The sequence below is a fragment of the Folsomia candida genome, unplaced genomic scaffold (genome assembly GCF_002217175.1).
Source record: "Folsomia candida strain VU population unplaced genomic scaffold, ASM221717v1 Fcan01_Sc012, whole genome shotgun sequence".
Taxonomy (NCBI): Eukaryota; Metazoa; Arthropoda; class Collembola; order Entomobryomorpha; family Isotomidae; genus Folsomia; species Folsomia candida.
Genome location: NW_019091204.1, coordinates 4,587,590 through 4,613,947, shown reverse-complemented (window position 1 = coordinate 4,613,947; position 26,358 = coordinate 4,587,590). Strand labels below are relative to the sequence as shown.

Below are 26,358 nucleotides of genomic sequence, written 5' to 3'. Positions count from 1 at the left end.
TTAATGAATGGGTTTTACTTATTGTCTGACTAATTCATAAAATACCTAAGTGCGGTCGATGCTTAATTCAGAAAAAGACCTATCTGCAAGTATGTATTTACTTAGGGCTATATCTTGCCAAAACGATTCTCCATATATCGCGAGATGTAGCCATAAGTAAATACGTACTTGCAGATAGGTCTTTTTTTTTTACTTTTTTCTGTACACTTAGGTCCTTTCTGAATTAAACATCGACTGCACTTAGGATTAGGTCTGTTATGAATTAGTACGACGTTATATTTAAATTTATGTGTCATCCAAGGGATCCTGTCTGCATCGTTATGAAGTTGTTCATGCTCCTCTCCCACTATTTCTTACCCATCGGGCTTCTCGTCTATCTCGTCATGGAAATGGATCCGGTAATCCAGATCCTCTACTGGACCCACAGAAAGGTCCCCTTCCTTCATCAAGTCACAGGCTTATTCATCAACAATTTCGTCTTCCGCATAATCTCCTTTTTTCATCGGTACATCATCTGTTTACTAATATCGCTGGAAATTGTGCGAGCCATTTGCTTGTCTTGCTACGCAACTATTTTTGGGGGACGAATGTTTAACGCGGTGCAAACTATTATTACTCGAACAGTACAGTATGGAAGGATGGATTCTATAAGGGGTTACAGACAGGTAACCAAAATGTACTTACAATAGAGGTATCCCAACGTATGCTCACAGATTTTGCGCAAACTAGCGTCAATCCATCAGAAATATAATTAGTATGAAATTTGCAAATGGCACTATCTGCCAATGGGCAGGTTTGGCGGAGATATTTGCATAAAAAGAGGAGAAAACGCATCCCCAAGGCTATGGCAAATTTTTCAATTTTCCAATTTGCTACGCATTTATCCCGCTTTTAATGCAAATATCTCCGCCAAACCTGCGTATTGGCAGGTAGTGCCATTTGCAAATTTCATACTAATTATATTTGTGATCGATTGACGCTAGTTTGCTCAAAATCTGTGAGCATACGTTGGGAGACCTCCATTGTTAGTTTAGGAATAACATTAATACACATTACATACAAGATAAGTTTTTGCGATATAATTAAAAATTTCGTAAAAATTGCGCGCATAATTTTGAAATCTTCATATTTTTTGGTTTAGATGCGCCTCGTCCTCGCGGTCGTTCGCCCCGGGCAAAGTCAAGGGTGCTCCGCGGGTATCTTCATCCTAGCTGTATTCTCCATCTTTTTGAAATACGTCCTTATCGTCACGCTACGAACAGGTGGACCATTCTACGTCCTCCGATTCCTCACCTGGGGAACAATAAGTGTGGACGCCACGTTATTTCAGGCTCTCAATGTGGGTGGCGGATTCGGAACCGGGGTAGCCGTCCTGTTGGCAAAATTAAAAGAGACGGCTTCTTTCGTCGCGAAGGACAAGGCCGAGTTAAAACTTTTTCGGAAAGAATTTGCAGCCGTTCAAGTAACCGGGATGCCCTTTGCGATTGGCCAATTCACCTTATGCTACACTAGTCCGGCTGTTACTGTGGCGATCGCGGGGTTTATTCTGGACCAAACGGTGAATCTGATAGTATCTGTGTAGCAGGACAAAGTGCTTATTGGATAGAATACATAATAGATAATATGACAGTCGAAATTTAAATAAATAAGTAAGTAATTTGAAAACTCCTTTCTGCAGCCAATGTTTCTATATTTAACATCGACTTTATTTTACCTCTGAATCAAGTCGTATATTTTTACTTTACCTGCTCGTATTGTAAGTCTACTTTGCACAGGTGTGCCCAGTAAGATGGTCCGCTTAGAAGGTGTTGTACGATGTTATTAGTTAAGTTTTATGAATTAGCACGTTGTCATTTGGGAGCGTCCATAAATCACGTGATCGATTTTTGGACAATTTTGACCCCCTCCCCCCTTGGTGACCAATGGTGATAAATCCATTACCCCCCCCCCCCCCCCCCGTGGTCACGTGACAGGTTACACAATAAACCTAACTTACTGTAAAACGCATGAAACCTATTTTTCGCCAAGTGTGATTTTTTGTGGCGGATTTTTTTCGCAAAAAGTTTTTTCGCTAAACTGACCTATTTCCGACATGACAACCCATAGCACAAATTAATCCAATAATAATATTCCGGTGTTTTTTTAAATCCAGTTAAATTAAATTTTAAAATTATCGAAAGAATTATTTAATACTAATGAGTAAGTATACAAAGTAATTTAGCATTCATGACATCTTAAGAGTGCATATACGTTGAAAAAGTCTCATAACTAAAAGACAGAGACGACGGTTGCGTCTCCTTTTGTGCTGAGAGACTTTTTTTTAATGAGGGGGGGCGGGGCGAAGAGAGCAGCTGATTTTCATGTAAACAATGCAGGCAGTTGCATGCAAAAAGTTGCTTTGAGAGTGACCGTTCCCACACTGAAAACGGGGCATCGCGAACCAGAAAAGGAGAAAAATTTCGACTAAAACTCCTAATTTGCAGCTAATACAAAATGGATTGATTTCGTTTTGGTGGCAATAAATTCCCAAGTTTGTGCTTTAACATTGCCATGTTGCATAAATTCCATAATAAATCTCAGAGAAAAGTATTGAACTGAAACATGGACTCATATCATGTTTCAGTCCAATACTTTTCACCGAGATTTATTATGGAATTTATGCAACATAGCAATTGTAAATCACAAACTTGGGAATTTATTGCCACCAAAACGAAATCAATCCATTTTGTATTAGCTGCAAATTAGAAGTTTTAGTGACAAAAATCATTTACATTACTGGTAAGTGGCGAGGAGAAAAAGTCAACTCGCTCACTAGGATGCACAGAGTGTACCCGAACTTAAACTTTAAGGACAACTGCATACACTTTATTTCTGAAAGAATAATGAGAGTTCTATTAATGTTTACTGAAATTTGGAAGAGTGGTACATATATGCAAACCAGACCCAAGATTGTCAAGTAAAAATTTAAAAATACGCCGCATAACGAATTTTAGATAAAAGAGGTTCACTATTAAGTAAATACATATTATTAAATTTATTTAAGGCGCGTGATAGTATGCGAAGAGACTTTATTGTTACTCTCTTCACATTTACTGACCTCAGAAATTAAAAGATAAACTTTTCGTGGCATGTCACGTGACTGCCGACCATTACCCCCCCCCCTTGGTGATAATTGGTGACAAATTTCAGACCCCTCCCCCCCTATGATCGATCACGTGATTTATGGACACTCCCTTTATACATAGTCCGACCATAAGTTCTCGTGGACGAAATCTTGAAAAAGTAGTTATGATTTCTAAACAATATTAATACCTTGTTAATACATAAAAATTTCAATTTCCAACATATAGCCCTAATACTTTAATGATTTATCACCGGAAATGCATTCACGGGAACTATGACCCCACTATGTACATATCTTGTGTCAAACTATGTAGATTCTGGATTTGTTTTCCAAAGATAAGGATTACATAATATCCGTGAATGTTAATTTTTAACGCTGATTGCGGGATATTTCTAAAACTTACGCACCCTGAAAACTTTTGATGATGAAATATATGAATGTCCCCAAAGGACAAGCTGATTGAATGAATTAAACTAGTTGTTCACTTCCTCAGTATATTTATTTCGAATAGGAAATAGCAAAATGCATTTTCGCTGATTATACATAAATTGTTTCAAAATTATTGCGGCGAGCCAAAATCGCACGTCCAGTAGTATCCATTTCCGCCCCCGCAAGATGAGCAGGATGCCAGGGAACAGCCCAAATCTTTATACTGGCCAAGAATGTTGGCCCGATGTCCAGGTGAGGACATCCAATCGGACATGACGTCTTGACAACTGGTCTGTCCCATGGCGATATTTTCACCGAGGCCGCTCCAAGAATATCCGGCCTGCTCGATCCTGCCGGTAACGTTGTCTTCCCCGTTGCACTGGTGGGAGAAGCATCCCGTTCTCGACATGAGGTCGGAGTGGCCCTGTGCGGCGGTTGCTAGCTGGGAAGAATGAGAATTAATTAATTTAAATATATATAGCCGGGAATTTCAAAGTTTTAGAATCAGAACCAAGAATTGTGCAGTGGTGTGTGTGTGTGTGTGTGTGTTACCAGTTGAACTTGGCGCATGATTACACACGTGTCTCACATTGTCCAAGCTAACGTCACCTAGCGTCAGTATGGGCACTATGTTGCATTTTTCGTTTCTAGAGGGCGTTTATCGCTAAAGTGTCAAAACGTTGACGAACACGAGAACAATGAAACACACCCTTTAGATCAGCCGAGACTGGATCACATGAACCAATTGTTATATACAACTCTGTGACATGAATGGACCCAACACTTAGAGTTGACATCCGACCTGTGACATGTGCACACCTCATAAAGTTGACACTTTACCTGTGATCTGGGCACACCCACTAGACTTGACATTTGACCTGTGACCTGGGCACACCCAATAGACTTGACATTTGATCTGTGACCTGGGCACACCCACTAGGCTTGACCTTTGACCTGGGCACACCCACTAGACTTGACCTTTGACCTGCGACCCAGGCACACCCACTAGACATGGTATTTGACCTGGGCACACCCACTAGACTTGACCTTTGACCTGGGCACACCCACTAGACTTGACATTTGACCTGTAACCTGGATACACCCACTATACTTGACACGTGACCTCTGACCTGGACACACCCACTATACTTGACACTTGACCTGTGCCTTACTAATTTTAATTACCTACCAGCGCCACCTATCGGATGTTGGCTGTTTTTCAGCGCTAGAGGGCGGGTTTTTGCTTTTAGTGCCTAAACGTTTTTAAAACGTTAGAACAATGACACACTTTAGAGTCGTGACCGAAAGTTTTTCGTGGTCAAGCCATAGAGTCGTGACTGAACGTTTTTCGTTTTCGTGGTCACACCCATAGAGTCGTAACTGAACGTTTTTCGTCGTCACACGCATAGAGTCGTAACTGAACGTTTTTCGTCGTCACACCCATAGAGTCGTAACTGAACGCTTTTCGTGGTCGCACCGCTTACAGTCGTGACTGAACGTTTTCCGTGGTCATACCCTTTAGAGTCGTTACTAAACGTTTTTCGTGCTCATAACCATAGGGTAGTGGCCGAACGTTTTTGGTGGTCACACCCTTTAGAGTTGTGATTGAACGTTTTTCGTAGCCCCACGGTTTAGAGTCGTGACTGAATGTTTTTCGTGGTCACACCCTTTAGAGTCGTGACTAACGTTCTTCGTGGTCACACCCTTTAGAGTCGTGACTAACGTTCTTCGTGGTCACACCCTTTAGAGTCGTGACTGAAAGTTCATCGTGGTCATACCCTTTAGGGTCGTGACTGAACGTTCTTCGTGGCCACACCCTTTAGAGTCGTGACTGAACGTTCTTCGTGGTCACACCCTTTAGAGTCGTGACTAACGTTCTTCGTGGTCACACCTTTTAGAGTCGTGACTGAACGTTCTTCGTGGTCACACCCTTTTGAGTCGTGACTGAAAGTTCTTCGTGGTCACACTCTTTAGAGTCGTGACTGAACGTTCTTCGTGGTCACACCCTTTAGAGTCGTGTCTGTACGTACTTCGTGGTCACATCCTTTACAGTCGCGGCAGAACGTTTTTCGTGGTCACACCTTTTAGAGTTGTAAATGAAGGTTTTTCGTGGTTGCATAAGTTAGAATCGTGACTTGACGAACTCTATCATTAAATGTCGTGCTATACAACGTGACAATCAATTCCACGCTTCTTTGCTCTTTGTGAATGTAAATGTCTAACAATTATTCAGCAGACATTTGTATGGCTGACTAAATAAAATCGTTTTGCTTAGAGCCCGCATTGCGGGCTTAAGAGACTAGTACTTTAATAAAGTACGTCGTGTTCAAACGTTATAAATTACATATCGGGTACCCAGTAACGCTTCCAGCCGGGTGTTGGGTAAGTTAAGCCCGGCTGGGTAAATTGAGATGAAAAGTTTTAACGCTACTACCAAATTATTGTTTTAGATTGACCCCGCTTGGTAATTTTATTTAAAAATACGCAACTACTTGTGTTACAATTAATTTAAGGGTACTGATTAATCGGTTTGTGCACTCTAAAAAATTATGATACCCTTATTTGCGAAGTGGATGAACTCCTAGTTCTATTTATATGAAGTAAATAATGCTAAATCCTAAGTACGCACGTTAAATTTGGGACAAGTAAGGTTTACTTAATTTAGAATTGAGTATGCATTTATCTACTTTTAGAAATTATTTTTAAGAGGGTGCACCCCATTACCTTGGAATTGTAGGTGAGAGGACCCAATCCATTCTGTCGTCGGGCGTCGTTATGTTCCGCGAGACACAAGCTTCCTCCAGCGGCGGGGGAAATTTGTTCATCAAAGGTGTCAAAGTCGGCCGGGTTGGAAATGAAGTTTGCATGACCGATGGAATAAGACGTTCCAATCAATCCTTTCAAGGTGTAGTTGGATTCTGCACATACATAAACACCGATGTAATTTAATGGATTATATGTAATATCGAAGGGACTGTTCGTAAATTATGTAACGAAGAAATGGCGAAGTTCTAGATACCCTATCCCCCCTTAACATGTGTCACATAGGGACGATATCATTGGACCCCTAGACCCCCGTTGGGTTACATAGTTTATAACCAACCCTTAATATTGTGACGTATTTAGTCTACATGTTTTATAAATATATTAACCAACCAACCATTTAGAGTAATTTCCGAAAAAACTACGAATATTTTCGCCACGATAACCAAAACTATTAAATAATTGGAGAAAGTATGCATTTTTAGTTCGTAGAGGTTTATATTTGTAAATTGTGTGCTTCTATATCTCGTAGCGGGTATGGTTGGACTGATCAAGTAGGTTCGGACTTAGGAAAAAATCCCATCCAAATCGATACACTCTTAAAAATAAAGTTATCTTTTTGAAAATAAATGTAGGTATATCTCTTTATCAAGTTAACATTACCATGGGTTTAGTATAAATACATATGTATGTATGCAGAGAGTTGGGACTTTGGGAGGGCAACTACTTTTCAAAAGGGTAGCATTATTTTTAAGAGTGTATGTATATTACAAATAATCAGCACGGCGTATTTAGCAATGTATAAATAAAGCCAACCCTTTTTCCAATGCCGTTGAACTTTGGTGGAAAAGTACCTCAGTCTCATTAGTGTATTTATAACCCTTCTTGGAAATGGTGACGATAAAAACGTATGTATTTATTTATACGCATTTGCTTATACAAAACTAACCCATTTTGATACTACTTACTATATATTGTGATATCATTATAAGTGTAGTACCTGCAACCTAACCTAACAAAACTTAACCTTTTCCTTCGTAAGAGAATTCTCAAAAATATCCCGTTGCTGCGGAATAGCAACGCCTCACAACCATAGCTTGTGGCGTAACAATTTTTTAATTACCAAACATTATCACGGAGCAAATGTAAATTTTAGTGATATGTTCCATGGATATACTTCAAAAATTATTCAACTTTCTGCGGAGGCATTTCATTTCAAAAATGACGTAATCATGGAGACATTTTAGCTCGACCCAGGACTTATGTACCTGTGTTGCCCATCCGTCCGTCTTGCGTCTTGACCTTCGTGAAACTTATTCTATTAACTTGAAATTTCGGAAAATTAAAAATGACAAAGGAATACAAATTTGTAGTACAAAATTTAAAGTCGATAGGATAGATTTACGAGAGTTATTGATAACCAGACAAACAGAGACACACTGGACAAAGCAGGTACATACATACATACACAGCCCCTGACTCGGGCTCAAAAACGGATTTTTTTTTTCAAGATGTGTAAATCCATGGAAAAAATATTTTTTCAATGAGAGGAAATATCCTTCACTACGCAATAAAGTCAATGACCAGAGGAAAGGATATTTCCTTCTTTCCGTATCTATGCCGAATTTTGAGACAACGGATAAATCCGTTGCTCCGTCGCAACGCCTTAGAAATTAGGACGGAAATATCCTCTGTTCCGTCACAACGCAAAGTTTATGCCGACGGATATTTCCATTGTTCCGCAGCAACGTTCGAAATTCAGGGACGGATATATCCATCGTTACGAAGGAAAGGGTTAAATATTTTGTCATGTAAGAAAAAATCAAAATCACACCATCCTAACTTTGTAAACTTAACCAAACCATCTCTTTAGATAATCTGTTATATATGTATTTATGTATTTAGCACTGTGTCAATTTAGAAGTCCACGTAGCCAATTTTGATTCATAGGATACGGAAAAGGCAAACATTGGGTTCTCTCAAAATCATACCATTAATCTTGCAAATTAATTAACGATATTGATTCAAAAATCGCCCACATACGTCTGAACTAGGGCATCCAAAACCGGTTTTTCCGATTTTGTAAAACCGGTTCAAAACCGGTTTTCGATTTCCCTGAAAACCGGTTTTATAATTTTCCAAAAAAAATTGTTTTGTAAAAAACCGGTTTTATCACACTCGAAAACCGGTTTTCGATTTTTTACAAAAATTGTTTTAGAACTACAAAATATTAGTGATTTCTCGTTTTTCATGCAAAAATCAATTGTTCTGAAATGTTTTTCTACAAATTAATGCCCAAAGTTTGTTCAACTTTAAATTTTACCACATACCTAGTCGGGTACGAAGTGCTTTGATAAACATTTTTTACTGCAGAAAAATAACGGGTAATAATTCTTATTTCAAATTTTCCAGGTGAATGCATAACATACCTGTATATATTGTAAAAATACTTAGTTTCAAAATTTCCTCTTCTGGAGTACAGAAACTTACAAAATCTGATAGGCGGCCGGTTGCTTGGAGCACGCACGGTTTCCAGTGGAAAATTGTCCCAAGCGTCTGGTAAAATTTTTTTGAGAAATTTTGTACCAATGTAAGTTTTAGTGCAGATCAAGGCCTCAATTTTGAGCCGCAAGTCATAGTCCAGATGATTAAGGTCTGCATTTTCTGATAGAGTTCTTGGCATAAAATGAAATCGATGAAACGAGCTCATAACCAATTTTTGACAAGTTTTGAACCATATGACTGAGCCGTGATTTGTTTTAAAATCCAACTTCCATTTTTGAATAAGTCAGACTTCACAGGTTTTACGATAAGTTTGGAAGCTTTGTCCATGTAACTCTTGGCCTCCACTGTAACCCTTTCTGGCGCAAAACAGCGTCTTGCGTTCTGCTGCCGACTTTTTTCAATCAAAGCCATCAAAGAGCTAGGGTGATTAAATTTTCGAGATTTTCTTTGTGGTAAGGGAATGTCTGATTTCCACTTAGCATATATTCGGCCATTTGGTGTTTTAAATTTTTCTTCGACAGTAAATATCTTCTCATCTGTAAACAGGATTCTTCTGTAGTCTTCGCCCGCGTACCGGCGCAACAATACTCTGTATTTAGTAATTCTTTTGAATTGTTGTTGGTTTGTCAACTTGTGGCAGGTGCCTTGTCATACGGCCCGGACACCTAGGTCCTCCTTCACGGCATTTTTAATTGTTCCTACTGAAACCTTCTTTGTGAGGCCAACTTTTTCTGAGATCGGCGGGAATTTCGTCGGATCCTTGCCCTCAGCGCTTTCACCATGGCTGGGGTCCTTACACTCCGAGGTCGACCGGATCTTTTTCTGTCGTTTATACAACCAGGTTCCATGTACCTGTTGCTGGTATTGGCGATTGTCTGCCGGCTCACCTTGGACTTTTTTAGGATTTTGAAAATTTCACATTGACGCATCCCAGCCAAATGGAGCTGAAAAATTCCACCTCTCTTAACCAAATAAGCTGTCATTTTACCTACAGAAGGAATTTTGAAGTTATTTTTTCTCGACTACATTACCAATCGCTTTACTAATTAGCTGTATGAAGATGAAGTCTGTGGCAGTCAGCTGATAAGGTAAATATATACTTGAAGTTTATCAAAAGAATTCGTACCTGACTAGGTATGTGGTAAATTTAAGTATAATATTATACTTGACACATTTTAAAAATTCAGTAGAAAACCGGTTTTGGAGAATACCGAAAACCGGTTTTACGAAATTTTTCCAAAATCGGAAAATCTAAAACCGGTTTTTCAAAATTTTCCGATTCTGGATGCCCTAATCTGAACATATATACATTTTACTTCCAACCAAACAGCTGGATTTAATGCTGCAGCTAGTAATGATAAGTGGGGTTATGATGTTAATTAATCTAGCTGATATGCGATCAAGAAAACATGTTGACAACTACGTCAGTTGGGGAAGTTCGAAGGCGACACATGCCGACATAATTTGATCTTAAACCTGATTGTTAACTCACAATGCGATAGTGTAAAGTGCAACCCTCTGATTATGGTTGAAATTTTGAAATTATGTGGTCCAACGCAATACGACCAACGTTTCTTGACGCAATTTCTGCGATGGTCGGAATTTTTGAAAATAATTGTGCTCGAAGTTGAAAAACGAGCGATTTTGCCCTTCGAGTAGAATAGGAGTGGGGTTTTCTTCCTTACTAGGAAAAAATCACGGGATTTTTCAACTTTGACCTCAACACATTCCAACCGTCGTACAATTCGCCTTAGTTGTATGGATTTAGACCGCGTGATTTTAAAATTTTAACCAAATCGGAGGGTTACACTTGACACCATCGCATTGTCAGTAAAATAACAAGGTGACTTATCAGTTACCCTCTAAGAAATGTGACAAGAAAAGTACAAGTGACCAGGTTTAAATATGCTTGCGAGGATCGTGCTTTACGTAATTTTTGGACAGCCCCTAAAATGGAGGTGATAGCAAGAATTGCCACATCTAGTTGTTCTTCCATGGCAAACGATACCGGCAAACGAATTCATACCTAATCTAATTGTTGTGTAATTATTCTGTCCTGTGAAATTAATATGTGTTTAAACTATTTGATTTTAGCTGTCTTAGACGACCATATAAAAGTCACACCATTAGATGAGAGCTACTATATGTTCCATGAAAGCATATCGAGGAATTTGCCGACCAGGACTGGCTAATGATTTCTTAGAGTGTCTTTGGAATTTAGCTATATAAATCACTTCTTATTTCATTTTCCTGGCAAGTACGGTATATCCTTCGTGTCAGGACAGTCTTACAAAATTTGATCCGCAGAATTTTCTCATAAGAACTTAACCTCTATAAATTGAGATGTATTCAACGCAATTTTTACCCTTAATCATAGCACATTATCGCCGTTGCAAAAAAATATTTAAATATTATCCATTTCAATTCAATCCAGTACTGAAACGATTTGTTCACGTCAACACCCCTCATGGCGACAAAATGTTCAAATTACTCCTTTTAATTTTGCTTTCTTACACGGTGTGTATTTCGTGCCACCTGTATCTCACGCCGATACCAGGAGGAAGAAAGTTTCAGGGAGTAGTCTTTTGTATAATGTACTTCATAATAGTGGGTTCATCTAGGACATACTTGGACAAATCTCAAATACAAATGATGAATACTTGCCAGGATTTCGAGACCAAAATACTGGAAGGTTATTCTTTAATCTTCTTTATTTTTATGTGGTCATCATCAATTTAGTAAAGTATTAAATTAATATTGAATTTGTTAAAGGGGAAGAACTGGACACTCCTTTACAGGCAAAAGTAATTCTCTTGTTTTTCTACTTACTGGACAAATGCTACTTTCTGATCCCGCTCGCGTGTCTTGGCCTGATTCTGATTGACCCGTGCGCCCCACCGTTCATTCTGTCAATGCTGAAAACCTGCTCGGCCGTACGGTTGAATGGGTTGATCATATTGATCCCCTTGTTGGAAACGTACCTCTCCTTTTGCTTCTTCTACATTGGAACGGCAGCAATCGTGTACAATTTCTTTGCAGGAATAAGCTCACTCTTGAGTTACTTTCAGCTATTAGAGAGGTAAAATTATTACAAAAAATTACAGGATCTCTATTTATTTACGGAATGATTAATTTCCACTAATAACCTTTTTGCATTTCCAATTCTAAGCAAAATCTTGGAAACTGATTCTTTAACAATGAATGAGGCCTGCATCGCAAGATATCGGATGATTCAACTAATTGAGAAAATAATGAATTCGTTTCTTATGGAATCGGTCGTGCCTTCCATGGTGTGGGGGGTCCCATTGCTGCAAATAGTTTCGCAATATGTGAGTATTACGATGCATAGCGAAATTGCGATGCCAGTCTTCCTCATATTCCCAACGATTCTCTTGGACGCCATAGTAACGAATATTATTGTCTTCACGCTGGCATCGTGGGTGTTCAATGCGTCCACTACTTCCTTGAAGAAACTCGACAAGAAGACTTTGTCGTATGGGAGACGATCAGTCGTACGGAAACAATTGAAATCTTGTGGATTGCTAAAGATCAAATTTGGATCAAATTTCATTGACAGTGGGACACCGTTAGTAATTCAGAATTTTTGCTTGAACCAGACCATGTCGCTAATTCTGATACGAGGGGGGAAGCGGAATATTAGCATGTAGCTTGAACTATTATAAGAAAAATAGGAATAAAATAGGCATAATAGTCATCCGTCTTCGGTTACTGTAAATACAGGTGGGGAGCTCGCCCCGCTGGATACGAATTTGACTTTAGATAACCCCGGAAGGATTTGTTGTAGAAGTAAATAGTGGCATATTTAGAACTTATGTAAACAAAAAAGTATTACGTAAATAATAGCTTACACTCAAAATAAGGTAGTAATGAATCATTACCATGCGGAATCACTATGTGTCTCTACCATGTCGGTTACGATTTGTCGCAGAAAGGGTAATAATAAGTTCAGGGAAATTCAAATTCATTACCAAATATTAAGGAATTGAATACCATGATGTATTAAATTTGAATTTCCCTGAACTTATTATTACCATTTCTACGACAAATCGTGGAAAAAAATACGACAAAAAATTCTACGACATCTACGACAAAAAATTTATTTGAAGTGCAAGAAAATTGACAAGAAAAGTATCGTTACCATAGCATGCAAAAAATTGGCTGATGGTCCATCTAAGGACCATTAGTAGTAAAGAATATACTATATTTTGCCAAAAAATAGGTCATCCATATCGCGAGGCCCTGACGCCGAGGTGTGTCGCCACATCCTGGCGTCATGGTGTGTCGTCGACACGGTCATGGTCAATGTAAGTGAGGACGAAATGGACAAGTTGGAAATAATTTCCTTACAAATTGCAACAATGCAAATTTGATGGTAAGGAAAATAGATTCCAAATGCAATGGGCGCATTCACGGCAAATTTTTAAATCTTCAAAATTTGTTAACTTCTCTGAAATTGAAAATAATGTAGGGACACAGGAAATCCATAATGATACCCTCACTGACGTGGTCCCACCCCCTACGATTGCCTACCCAACAACTGCTGCCACCAGCCCCTCCACCGTGGAGTGGACAAAGCTAATGTGGCCTCTCCGAGTAATTATTTCACCACACCCCAGTCATGACCTTTGGCTGCTATGAATGTAACTGATATTGCTATCCAACCGACCGGTGATTCAAATACTTTTCATTATGCTTAAGGGTCCGATCGCACGAAAAAAAATTAATATTAAAATGCAATATAATGTACTACAGATTTTAGCACACTTGGATGCAGAGTAAACTGCATTTTTGATGGTAAACTTAAAAAAACTTAGTGTATGTGACATTAATTACTAATAATGAATGTCCAAAATCTGTGGAGAAAATGTCACCACCCGGTACGGTTTCGCACCTGCTGTTCCGAAGGATTTATTAAACTCGAGCCAAACTTTTGAGTGCAAAAAAGGGTTATTAAAGGAAAGTGCGAGGGGCAGGATGGATCGTTATGGACGGTATTATGGTCTGTTGGCTAGGCACCCAAGAATTTGCAATGGGTGCCTGAAATTTGAAAACAGATTGAAAAGAAACCCTTACATAGAAAACCAGGAATACTGTACCTGGCTCCTTTGGCAGCGGATAAATTGCTTTCCCTTGCACGCATTGTAAACTGAAAATGCACCCTTAAGTAATAAATGCATACTTAATAAAAACTACTAATAAATAATAATATAATGAAGTATTTATGTGATTAAGGAGTAGAAGATCTGTGTAAATATTTTGGAGAGCAACAAAATGATCTGATACAACTTTAGATTTCAGTTGTGTTTGCGTCTTTTCGCAGTTACTTTCTCTCTCTAGTAGAATGAATCACCAGAATTCTGTTCAATTCACTGACATGTCGGATCCCCCCTTGCCGTCTGACTTTTCTAAATTTTTAAACTTTAACTGCCTGTTGAAAATCCAAGTTAAGCTCTGGTTCCTTGTCCCCACGTGGTGGGCGAAGGACCGGGACAAGGACACGGACAACGACAAGGACATGGACCAGGACCGGTACATGGGCCACGAGAGGGACAGGGACAAAGATACGGACAAGGAATTTCAGTTGGACAAGCTTCTCCAAATCACTATGTGACAATAAATCGTAAGGAATACGCTGTAAGTAAAAACTTTTTCACCATTGTCTTACCCTAGACATAGGTACATACACATGCGTTAATAATTGGTTAATAATAAAGCACTAAATTCAATTAGTGTTTTTCATTTATTTTCAGGATTCGAGATAGCCGTGCCAGTTCTGCCCAAAATTCATCGATGTGGCGACGAAATTAAGGAACGACTATGAAAAACTGTTGCAAGAGAAGGAAGAAATGGAGAGGTGTTTGAATAAGGGGCCGTCCATAAATTACGTAACGCAAAAATCGTCATTTTTTTAACCCCCCTCCCCCTCGTAACGGCATCGTAACGCTTCTCGACTACCCCCCCTCCCCCTTCGTAACGTAACGTAAATTTCATTTCACCACAGATGAATTTGGCTGTCAAATACAAAAATATCATAAACGACTCATTATGGAAATATCCTTCTTGCGGGCGGGCGGTGAAAACGATCACAATAATTCTGCAGTCAATTCCTTACTCTTGTTGAGAATTATTACTAACCTAGCACGTGAAAACTTCCTGGCGCTTGAAGCGATGGTAAATGAGATTGAGAAAATTGTGAGTGACAAATTATCCGATTTTACAGCCCTTTTCTCATCTTACGCAAATAAATATCTCCGGCAAACGTTCTTCATCATCAAACCAATCAGCGTGTTGATCATTCAATCGAGAGATCCAAATAACCATCTTTTCCTGTTGTCTGCGAGCAGCGACTCGTTGAGGTCGGATTCGCCGATCAGTCGGAAGTGCTTTTTCTTTATCCAACGTTGGAGGTTCCGATGGATTCATGGCTTTGCAGAATTTTTTATGGCATTTCATACTTTTTAGAGTACCATGGTAGAGCCCACATTTATTACAAGTTCTTGATTCAACTAGGTCAATAAGGGATGGACAACAGTAGTCGAAGGGAACTTCCTTAGTCATTCCTTGCTTTAAGTGGTCATCGTTTAGCGTCATTCGAAGGAAAACAGATACAAATTTGCTTCCTTCCGTATTATTGGTTACTTTCAACCCATCACGTTGCGAAATAGACAAGGGCGCTGGAATAAACTGATTGAGGAGTTTAAAATAACTGCTGCGCCGTTCAGAGCAACATTGGGGCTGGTCGCACTTCACAATCTGAAATAAATAAAAAATACAATATAGTAACCCGCCGTCGGAAAAATAAAATTTAAAAAACCACCTGAAGAAAGTAATGACTATCTCTGACGTGTTTCATTTTCCACTCGGCAGAGGTATTATCGGATGAAACGTAGTATTCACTTTCATTACTCTCCTCCGGTTTAACATATTTAGCAACTGTTGGGTGCGAATCAATTATAGTTTCCGACCATATTTCGGCCAAGGCTGTCCCGGCATGTTCAAAATTTTTCAGCTCCAGTTCCTCGTCGGTGGTTTCGCCTTTTTCATTCAGGTGAGTTCCAAAATGGTCATGAGGAAGGGTAAGTCCAGCCAAATCTCTGCTAAGTGGGGCCATCCTTCTTTCGACACGATTGAATGCACTTCTACCAGGGGCATTAGTTGCAAGAAACAGGGCATCCAAATTGTATTTCTTGAAATGCTGAATTGCGCACGCAATAGTTTTTTCATATCTACGAGAAAACGAAACAACGTTGTTTTATTTATACAAGCGAGTTACTTGATGCAACTAGAGAAATCATCCTTGGAAATGATACCGGTGCAAAAATATTGATGGATAGACAAAATTAAAAACCAAGTTTGAAAGCTGGGTTTCATACTTGGTTTTAATCAACTATAGCTTGATTGACCCCCTTTGTTTACAATGTCCCACATTCTTCTCCTTAACTACTAGTGTGGCTCGCGAGCCGAGCTGAGCGAGTTTTTGGTTGCCTCAATTGGGCTCGATAATAAACGAGCCGAGCTTAATTATTGACTCGACTAGAGCTAGAATTTTGTCGAGACGAACTGAGTCAGCTCAAGAAATTTTAAAGTACTATAAAATTAGGAATAAAAGTCTAAATAAATCAAGTAAAGTCAAGTAAATTAAGTCAAGTAAATAACCGAAAATGTTTATCCAGAAATTTGGCTCACTCGATTATTAATCGAGATTTTTTGCGGAGCTCGGCGCGGGTAGAAGCTCGGCGCGGGTCGAAACTCGGCTCGCATGTAACGAGCCGAGCAAGCTCGAGTTCGTGAACAGCACTATCAACTACCAAAAGCAGTTTGGTGACTTAGAAGTTTGACTAGATCTACGGTCGATAATAATTTTAGCTCGAGCATATTTCTTGAAAAACTGATGCTTAGCACTAATTTAGCATTGCAAAAACTTTAAGACAAATTAACAAACAAATTATTGTTTTTTTAAAACAACATAATTTTGTGTAAATTCAACACATTTTTTTAAATCGTAGACCGGAAGCCTTACTAGATTTTTCTACCAGTGTCAATTTTAAGACACATTTCCCTATGTATGGCAATTTACCTGGGATTCTCGTCCGGCCCACCGTCCACAGTCATGATCAATATCGGCTTATATTCACCATTACTCAGCTTACAATATCAGCAAATTCATCACAATTCATAATGAAATTGAAGTCCCTGGCGTGCGACAGAGCCGTGCTACTGCAAGATTTCCCACTTCTGATGGCTATGAACGTGGGACCAGAGTATGTCACCGCTTTGTGGTCCTCCAGTAGATTTTTCTTTATGTTAATAAATCCATAAACCGATGGTATTAATCTGTGTTTCTCTCCAACCACCCAATCATGATCCGGTAGCTGAATCCGGTAGTTCATGTGCATAAGTAAAGGAGTCTGCTTATTAGCCGCAGTTTTGCCAATAGGGACTCGGGCCTATAAATTATATGAAACTTAAGGACGGATGATCATGAAAATCTCAGAATTTGCAAAGGATTATATTCAAACCTTATCATCCTGACTTAAAAATATAACGTCTTTCGGTCCTAGTATTGAAGCTATTTCCTCTAAATACTTAATTGCAGCTCGGCAAAACATTGTGTCCGCATGCTCCTTATGCAGGTCATTTGTTGCTCTTGCCAGTTTCACAGGTACCGTCGTTACGTGCCTTTTGCCTTCAAGTGTTGTTGAATTACGAGGCATGAGACGAAGGTATGCAGCACTTTTTTTAATCTGCAACAAATTTAAATTTTACAAAATTATCCAAGTTTCGGAATCCACCTTTCGAAATTAACTGTAGCTATATTTCAATTTTACTCTACCCGATAACCACGATGTTGAAGCTCTCGAGTCAATTCCTCAAGCGTCATTACGGTTCGGATGGTGTCCGAACGACGTCTCTGGTCAGCTCCTGAACCATATGTAGCAATGTCGACGATGGTTTTTAACAGTTCCGGCTGCTTATCCTCAATGCGGGGCCTGCCAGGTTTTGGCCGTTTTCTTAGCAGACCGGATACGTCAGGATTGCTCTCCTCCAATTCCTGTAGTAATTTTATCTCGCCATCTCGTTTCTTTTGCGACCTAGCTTGACCTGCTTCCTTTAACTTCAGATCTTTTTCGGCTTTGGATACTTCCGATTTGGCTTCTTTTAACTGATTTAACTGATCCTCGGTTGCCATTCCTTGATCTTTCTTTCTCGTTAAGTACACGATATCCGTCTGCAGAGTTGCAATCTTCTTTTTTAGGGCCTCCTGGACGGGGCTATCCTCACAGACTTTTTTGATGATCCAGCTCTAATTTCACCGATGTCGGGGATTGAGGTGGTTGGAGTTAAAGATATGGAAGGTGGGTCAGATACAGGAGAATGTTTTGATTTTGGAATGTGAGCCTGTGATTGTAAAAATAAATAAATCAACAAAATATGTACAGAAAAGCTATCAACCATAATAATACCGTCGTACCCAAAATGCGTCAAGCGTTTTGTGTTTTTGAGCAGCTTTCTCCTTCCATTTTTTGATTTCCCCTTCTGCAGCCTCTTGGAAATTATCTTGCTTTTTCAAATTCTTCCAAATCCTGGAAACTTCAGTATCACACGCTTGATGTTTCATATTTGGATTTGCCGACTTGAACGCCTTAAGTATAGCTTCATACAACTTATGTCTTTCCATATTAAAGATTCCAATATAAATTTAACTAAAAACGTGTGAAAATCTTATGTTTACATGTGAATGCTAAAACCTTGTGGAAGATATGAATTCAATCCGCGCGGTGTGCTACACCTCGCGAGTTTTAGACAAGTTCATGAAAAGTGTTACGTAACAAATTTTTCATACCCCCCACCCCCTTCATAACAATTCGTAACGCACATCTCATAACCCCCCCGCCCCCCCTCTTGCGTTACGTAATTTATGGATGGCCCCTAAACAAATTTCTCATCTCACCGAGGCGTTTCACGCCGCAAGGGCATCTGCTCCCCAACCCCCCACCTCAGCACTGGCACCCCATGGTTGAATTCCTGCTACCTCCCCAACGCCCCAAACTACTCCTCCACAATCTTGGACTCATGTGTCTCAACAAGAAATTCCAAGGTTTTAAATTCAAATTCATATCCCCTGGTTATTTTATATATTTATTATCAAATTTTCAGCACGAGTAATCGTTAATTCTATTTTTTAGGTGTTTTAAATATTTGCATTTTTCATTGTTACCAGATTAGTTCGGTTTTTAGTCCCTCGTAATTAAAACCTAAAGATTATAAACTACTATTTAATAAATTAATAACTTTGCTGTACATTTGCATAAAACAATTGGAAAAAATAAATGGTGATGAGAAAAGTGCTGGAGTTGACAAAAATACGTCATTTGCGTCGCAGCTCCGGTTACCCGAATCCAATTTATATATAAACAAATATGCTCGTGACACTGACTCATTGCATAAAACCAGGAATTGCATACATTTGTACTTGACCCATCAAAGAGACAATGATACATATTCCACAAGTCGTAAGTAGTGACTCACTCTACCTTACGATTGCTGCTGCTTTTCTTTGTGAAGCTGTTAAGAGTGCATACATTTGTATTCAGATATATGTATGTATCCGGCAGCAAATGAATTAATATTAGTCAGGCTTAGAGAGACGTCATGACTGTGTCGACGACACACCCTGACGCGTGGGTTCGATTTCCGTGTCAGTCCCGGGAACCGGAGTACAGCCCGTCCCGGAAAATGGGGGACCCTAAACAAAAAAGGTCCGCCAGTCTGTCCAGACTATCAATTACACCCCCCCCCCGCGAGAAGCCGCACGCCCAGCTATGGTTTGATATAGATATGGTTACGCTTACGAAACACCTCAATCACGAGTCAGCTTATCAGCAACCGCGGAGATTAATCTAGCGCTATCGGAGATTAATAAAGCGCTGGAGCTTTATTAAGCCGCTGCCGCCATGGAGCTTTATTAGCTCACCTTGCGTAGCATGAGAGCTATTCCCCTTGTCCGTCCGTCTGTCTGTGTGTTCACGAGTTTTTTGTATCAATTGATGTAAATTTATAAGTCCCAAGACCGCTTTAACCCTAATTTGTAGCAAAATTGATAGCAAAAACTCATTAACGCAAAATGGTGCCAAATAATTGGAGGAATCGATGTGTTTTGTACCAATGATTAGGATTAAATGAAAGTTCTAGTTAGCCTTGGCTGACATAACTAAACCTCGAAATCATGTCAGAATTTAGTCGCAATTTTAACCATTTCGGCTGCACCATTGGTGCAATATTACATATCTATCCAATTTCTTTTATTTTCCGTTTATGTTGCATTATTAGCTCACCCTGCGTAGCATGAGAGCTATTGAATTCCTCTTGTCTGTCTGTCTGTCTGTCCGTCTGTTAACGAGTTTTTTGCATCAATTGATGCTATTTAAAAATCCCCTTGACCATTATAGAATAAGTTCGGCGCACCATTGGTATTGAACAAACCGAATCGAATTTTTTAATAAATTAATAGCACCGTTGACATCTAACAATCGGTAACACAAAATATTCAACACAAAATGATGCGAAATAATTGGGAAGGGGGATGCAAAACGCACCAATAGTGCAAAATATCCGGGAAAAATGGTCATACAATTTTGACAAAGTTTTCAAAATTATGTAGCAAAATTATGTAATTATGTATAGTTCATAAGTCAGGTAAGTCATTCTGAAGATACATGTTTTCGAATTTTTGGATTCGCGCTAAAATTCGAAAAGTTGCGAAATTTTTAAAAACCGAGGTTTTGGCTGAAAAATATTTTAAAATTCGCGAATTTCACGCAAATTTCAGGCGAATTTCGCGCGAATTTCTCGCGCCTAGCTACAATAAATGCAAGTATACATATTAGGCCTTTGCACTTTCTTATCATACAAATTTTTAATTAATGTTAATTAATATGGATTGATGATTAGGCTAGGATATTTTCAGACGTGGGCAAATTGAAAAAAAAAGTTGTGAAAATTGGAGAAGGTCTGAGGTAGTTACGTCGAATTTGGACCTGACTAATTTTAAATTACATAATCACGTTCAGAAAGAAGCAGCACAATTTTTTGAATTTTCTTTAATGTACGAAAATATTTTCGGCGAGGAGTTTTTAAATAAATTTTTCAGCGAAATGAAAATTTTTCGAACGCTGTACATAGTACTCGCTAAAGTTCTGCTACAAGATTTCCCGAGTAAATTAAGCAGGTAAAACAATTTTTGGAAGGTGGTACTATTTTTTATTGAAATTTCCATGCAATTTTCAGTTAGAAACCATGTTTCAAAAACTTTTGTGACCCTAGGTTCTAAAGTGATAGATGAATCAGCATTTAAGTTTTACAGCAAAATTTGAGTGAACAAAAAAAATCGACATTTTCTAAATGGTCAATAAAAATCAGAACAGATCACAAGGTGGTCGACCGTACCATAAACTGGTGCAGTGACACTGGCAGTGTCGATGACCATAAGAGAAGTTGAAGTCAACGGCTAGAAAGGCCAACAAAATTCACTTAGGCGCGAAAAAACTGAATTCACTAAAACCCTGATGCGACCTTAACTCATAAAAATAATGGATAATGCGAGAAATATCTGTACTTGCCATGTTCGTACCATGAACATCGAACGTATTTCCATGGTACTGACTTAGACTTGGTGTTCGCCGAACTTTTGAGGTTAGATCAGTACTGAAACGAACCGCACCGGAAGCGCACATACCTAGCTGGGCTGCGGGTTCCATTCGGTCAGATTTCAAAATTTTCGAGGTACGGCTCAGGTACGGCTCGGTCAATTAAAAAAAAATGTTGAGGTTCGAGTAGGGTTGGGTAAGCATAGCTGTTAAAACCACAGCACAGTAGGCTATGGAGCGGCGGCATAGGACAAAGGAAAGGGGGGGGGTAACGAGTCCAGCGCTGATTCCTGTACCAAAAGATAGTTCAGAAAATCTAGATTATTTTAAATATAACAACTTAGCAATTTCGTCTGCCCCATTCCGAGATATTTGAGTTCAAAGTGTTTACAATTTTTCCAATTTTATTTTGTTCACCACAAAAACTAGGCATGCCCGTATTTTTGCATTTTTCCTAATGCGCTAATTTTAAACTGTTTTCCAGCCAAAACCTCTGTTTTTAAAAATTCTGAAAATTTTCGAATTTTGGCGGGAATCCAAAAATTCGAAAACATGTCTCTTCAGAATGACTTACTTGACTTATAAAAAATTTGCATTCACTATTTTTTGAAAAATTAAAAATTTGAAAGAGTTTGTAATTTTAATGAATTTCAAAGACTGACAAAAAATAATGAAATTCAAATTTCGAAGCAATTGGATCTTTTATAAGTCAAGTAGGTCAATCTGAAGAGACATGTTTTCGAATTTTTGGATTCCTGCGAAAATTCGAAAATTTACAGAATTTTTAAAAATCGAGGTTTTGGCTGGAAAAATGGTATAAAATTCGCGCCGCGCGCTCAAATTAGAGCATTAGGAAAAATGAAAAAATACGGGTTTGCTTATTTTTTGTGCTGAACAAAATAAAATTGATGCCTACCAGATCTGAGTTGTACACGTAAAAGACTTGCATTGTGAGTTTGACAAGAAACCCTAGGGTTGATATACTCACCAATCGGTGACAGCTTGGTCACCACATTTAAATAACCTACCACCAGCTCGGAGGGACTTAATCACCACAGGGAAACACACCAACAAAACGACCAAATGTCCCATCACCAGAGCCGATAGAGTCACGCTTATCATCGGATTTCTTAGAGTGTGAACTTAACATGTAACTCTTGAAAATGCGACTAAATAAGTGCGAAGGACGGACAAGTACGTGTGTAACAAAATATTTACAAAGGATGGTTCCCAAAGACTTCGCATGGTCAAGGTCCAAACTATCTATGTTTTTTTAGAATCTTACGTGGATGAGTTCATTCCTATAATCACATATTTCTAAAAACATAGTGGGTACCCTGGAGCGGTCGGGCACCTGCCAGTTGAAATTTTTCCCTCGATCTTACAAGTGGTACAAATATTTTGAAAAGTGCGTCTTTTACAAATTTACATACATATACTTGAATAATAGTATTGTAGAAAAAATGAAGCTAACTTTAATCGTGACTGCCTCTCTGGCTCTATTTAGTGGTGGCTGTGCAGGTAAGCAAATAAATATTGCGAATCCAATACATATATGCATACATATATGTACATATAAATATGTACATTTTGTACACTCTAAATAAAATAAAATAAAATTTACTCGAGGGTTGAGTAAAAAAGAGGATGAGAAAGTCAAAAGGTAAAATTTGTTGCACCGTTATGCAAAGTTTGTGCAAAATTTGTCCAACAGGTGTATAAATTTTGCCATTTTTCGACTCAACCCTGACTAAATTTTACATACAGTATAAAATTTCGTCTGAATCTGAAATGATTAAGATTATTCAAATTTTGAAAAAAATCAGGTCATCAACTACCAAAAATGGGGGCTCTACCAGCGGGGGCCCTGCCAACATCGGACATAGCAAACTTGAACACTTGGATCTCGAACCTTACATTCGAGCTGCAAGAGGTGAACAACGATCCATTTAGCGTATTGTTGGTGCAGGAAAATCAATTGATTTCCACCCTTGAATCTTCACTAACCAATTTGACCACCTCGATTACAGAGCTCATATCTGTTCAAGGTATATTTCCTTATTCAACGAATGAATTTCAATCATTATTCATTTATTCAAAATTTGAAAATATTCATTACACATTCATTTAATTTGTTCAATATCAAATTTGCCTTATTAGACAGATTTCTAATTAGGTATCTTACACATATGTATATACCTGGTAGTAAAAATCGCGTAATAAATAAATAGTTAATAAAATTTCATATTCACTCATTCTTCATGAATATGAAATGAAGAAATATTTATTCAATATTCAGTCATTCAAAAGTTTTGAAAAATTCAATCGTTATTAGCTCACCCTGCGTAGCATGAGAGCTATTGAATTCCTCTTGTCCGTCCGTCTGTCTGTCTGTTAACGACCTTTTTGCATCAATTGATGCTAATTAAAATGTCCCTGGTCCATTTTTTCATAAATTAATAGCACCGTCGGTATCTGACAATCGGAAACACCAAATGATGCGATAGAATTGGGGGCTTTGATGCATAACGCACCAATAATGCATACTACTCGGCGGATGTTATTAGTCAATTTTGACATAAATTTTTCAAAATTATCGTTGGCCTTTGGTAGGTAATTCTGCACCAGTGATGCACAATTTTTGGACTTTCCTCGACGAATAATAATTATTGATCTATGTTGTTTAATTTGTCTGCACCATTGGTGCAATATTGCATAAAAATTAATGATTTACTTTGTTGCCTTTTTGTGCACCATTGGTGCATAATTGCATACACATTATGTATCTATTTTGTTGCATTTTTCTGCACCTTTGGGGCAAGTTATAACCAAATCATTATTACAGGGTGAGCTACTTCGAACGTTACTACGGTTTATTAGCTCACCCTGCGTAGCATGAGAGCTATTGAATTCCTCTTGTCCGTCTGTCTGTCTGTCTGTCTGTTCACGAGTTTTTTGCATCAATTGATGCTAATTAATAAGTCCCACGGCCGTTTTAACCCTAATTTGTAGCACAATTGGTATCAACCAATTGTTAACGCAAAATGGTGCGAAATAATTGGAGGAATCAATGTATTCCGCACCAATGGTTAGGATTAACTGAAAGTTTTAGTTAGCCTTGGCTGACATAACTTAACCTTGAAATCGTGTCAAAATTTAGTCCCAATTTTAACCATTTCGGCTGCACCATTGGTGCAACATTATATCAAATTTCTGTTATCCCCCTTTTATTCTGTACCATTGGTGCAAAATTATATGAAAATTATGTATCCATTTTGTCCGCCTCTTTGCACCTTTGGTGCAAAACTATATCCTAATCATTATTCCAGGGTGAGCTACTTCTAACGTTACTACGGTTTATTGAGTAATGAATTATGTAATTTAATAACATAAGTATTCATTCTTTACTATTTATGAATTTATTGAGTAATGAATTATGTAATTTAATAACATAAGTATTCATTCTTTACTAAATAAATGAATGTGAACAGGTATCGCTCCGCCGCCAGCCACGGCTAAAGGACTTTTGGATCAGACAATTAACCTAATACGGGGACAACTTGACAAACTAATTGATTTACTTCAAGCCCGTCTCGACAAAGCGGTTGCGGATGAAAATTCCGCGCTGGCTAACTTCGTAGCTTCAGTTTTTCATGCTTTAACACAAATTCTGGCTCCCCTCGCACTGCTGCAGCGAGCGGTAATGGATTTTTAAATACTTATGTGTGTAAACCATGTTTCCACTCCTTAACTTCTAAAAATAATATTCAAATTGTCCATCCCTTAATGTATATTTTGGGTGGGTGGGTGCTAAAATCGGAAATTTTTAATGGCGTAATATATGGATGACCCCATGGATGAAAGGAATGCAGACGTGGAATGACAAATTATGTATGACATTTTATTTAAATTTTTTTTTGAACAATTACATAATACATGTTGATTAATGTATGTAGAAATTCTATAGAAAATTACAAAAAAAACTAAATAAAAAAATAACGGGGAACGATTCATATATATTTGCATACATCAAAATGAATTGATTTTTTCATATTAACTTTGAACCAGACTCTTAAAGGTAGTGTTGCACTTTTGAAAAATAAATTCACTCTGAACTTTATGTTAAGTAAAGTATTCATATGTACCAAATCCAGGGTAACGTTAACTTGGTCAAGGGCAAGGTTTAGGCAGGAGTTTGTGTAGATTGTTTACCTTGAGGTTATTTGTCAAAAGGTTGACATAATTTTTAAGAGTGTGCATAACTCAGCAGGTTCAAAATCTATGAAAACATAGGTCCCATTCTTCCAATGTCGTTGAACTTGAATAGAAAAGTACCCCGTCTCGTCTTAAATATTTATGCACATTCTCGGGTATAAATAAACATTTTTTGGGTTGACAAAAAATCATTGGGTTGTTACACTCTCTTTGAATAGTTCGTGTTCTACGTGAATTGAACAATAATATTGTAAAAAGATGAAGCTAATAGTAAGCTTTATCATAATTTCCTTCCTGGTTTTAATTGGTGGTAGCTGTGCAGGTAAGTAAATATTGCAACCCCAATAAAGGTAAATAAATAAAGGTAAATGTATACAAGTGAGTACAGGAGTACACTCTAAATGAAAAGAAGCAAGATTTATTTAGGGTTGGGTAAAAATGGTGTGATAGATACAATTAAGGTGTAAAATTTATCTTTGTGCAAAATTTGTCCAAAGTTTTGCAAAATTTCTCCGTTGTGCGAAATTTGTCCAACGGATGGATAAATTTAACCTTTTGCTGTTGTCACCCATTTTTTACTCAAGGTTGAGTAAATTTTAGGCATTTTTATTTAGCGCGTACAAAATATTGAATGGTTAAAATGAGGCAAATTTT

General features: G+C 38.2%; 2 protein-coding genes across 2 annotated transcripts; one reads left to right on the top strand and one right to left on the bottom strand.

Annotated features, from left to right (window-relative positions):
* The first annotated feature begins 328 nt into the window (after positions 1–328).
* On the top strand, positions 329–1,612 carry LOC118437236. Its single transcript, XM_035856131.1, has 2 exons — positions 329–665; positions 1,142–1,612. The coding sequence occupies exons 1-2, from the start codon at positions 333–335 to the stop codon at positions 1,580–1,582; spliced, it is 774 nt and encodes a 257-aa protein (XP_035712024.1). The 5' UTR covers positions 329–332; the 3' UTR covers positions 1,583–1,612.
* Positions 1,613–3,615: 2,003 nt separating this feature from the next.
* On the bottom strand, positions 3,616–6,882 carry LOC110855430. The gene is made up of 3 exons (XM_022103843.2): positions 6,714–6,882; positions 6,278–6,471; positions 3,616–3,995 (listed from the first exon to the last, which is right to left on the bottom strand). The coding sequence occupies exons 1-3, from the start codon at positions 6,793–6,795 to the stop codon at positions 3,684–3,686; spliced, it is 588 nt and encodes a 195-aa protein (XP_021959535.1). The 5' UTR covers positions 6,796–6,882; the 3' UTR covers positions 3,616–3,683.
* Positions 6,883–26,358: the final 19,476 nt, after the last annotated feature.

Coding starts and splice junctions, on each gene's coding strand:
- LOC118437236 (XM_035856131.1), top strand. CDS start 333: ATGCTCCTCTCCCACTATTTCTTACCCATCGGGCTTCTCGTCTATCTC. Junction 666..1,141: donor CTATAAGGGGTTACAGACAG/GTAACCAAAATG, acceptor TTTTTGGTTTAG/ATGCGCCTCGTCCTCGCGGT.
- LOC110855430 (XM_022103843.2), bottom strand. CDS start 6,795: ATGCATACTTTCTCCAATTATTTAATAGTTTTGGTTATCGTGGCGAAA. Junction 6,472..6,713: donor TTCGGAAATTACTCTAAATG/GTTGGTTGGTTA, acceptor ATGTATGTGCAG/AATCCAACTACACCTTGAAA. Junction 3,996..6,277: donor CTCTCACCTACAATTCCAAG/GTAATGGGGTGC, acceptor CATTCTTCCCAG/CTAGCAACCGCCGCACAGGG.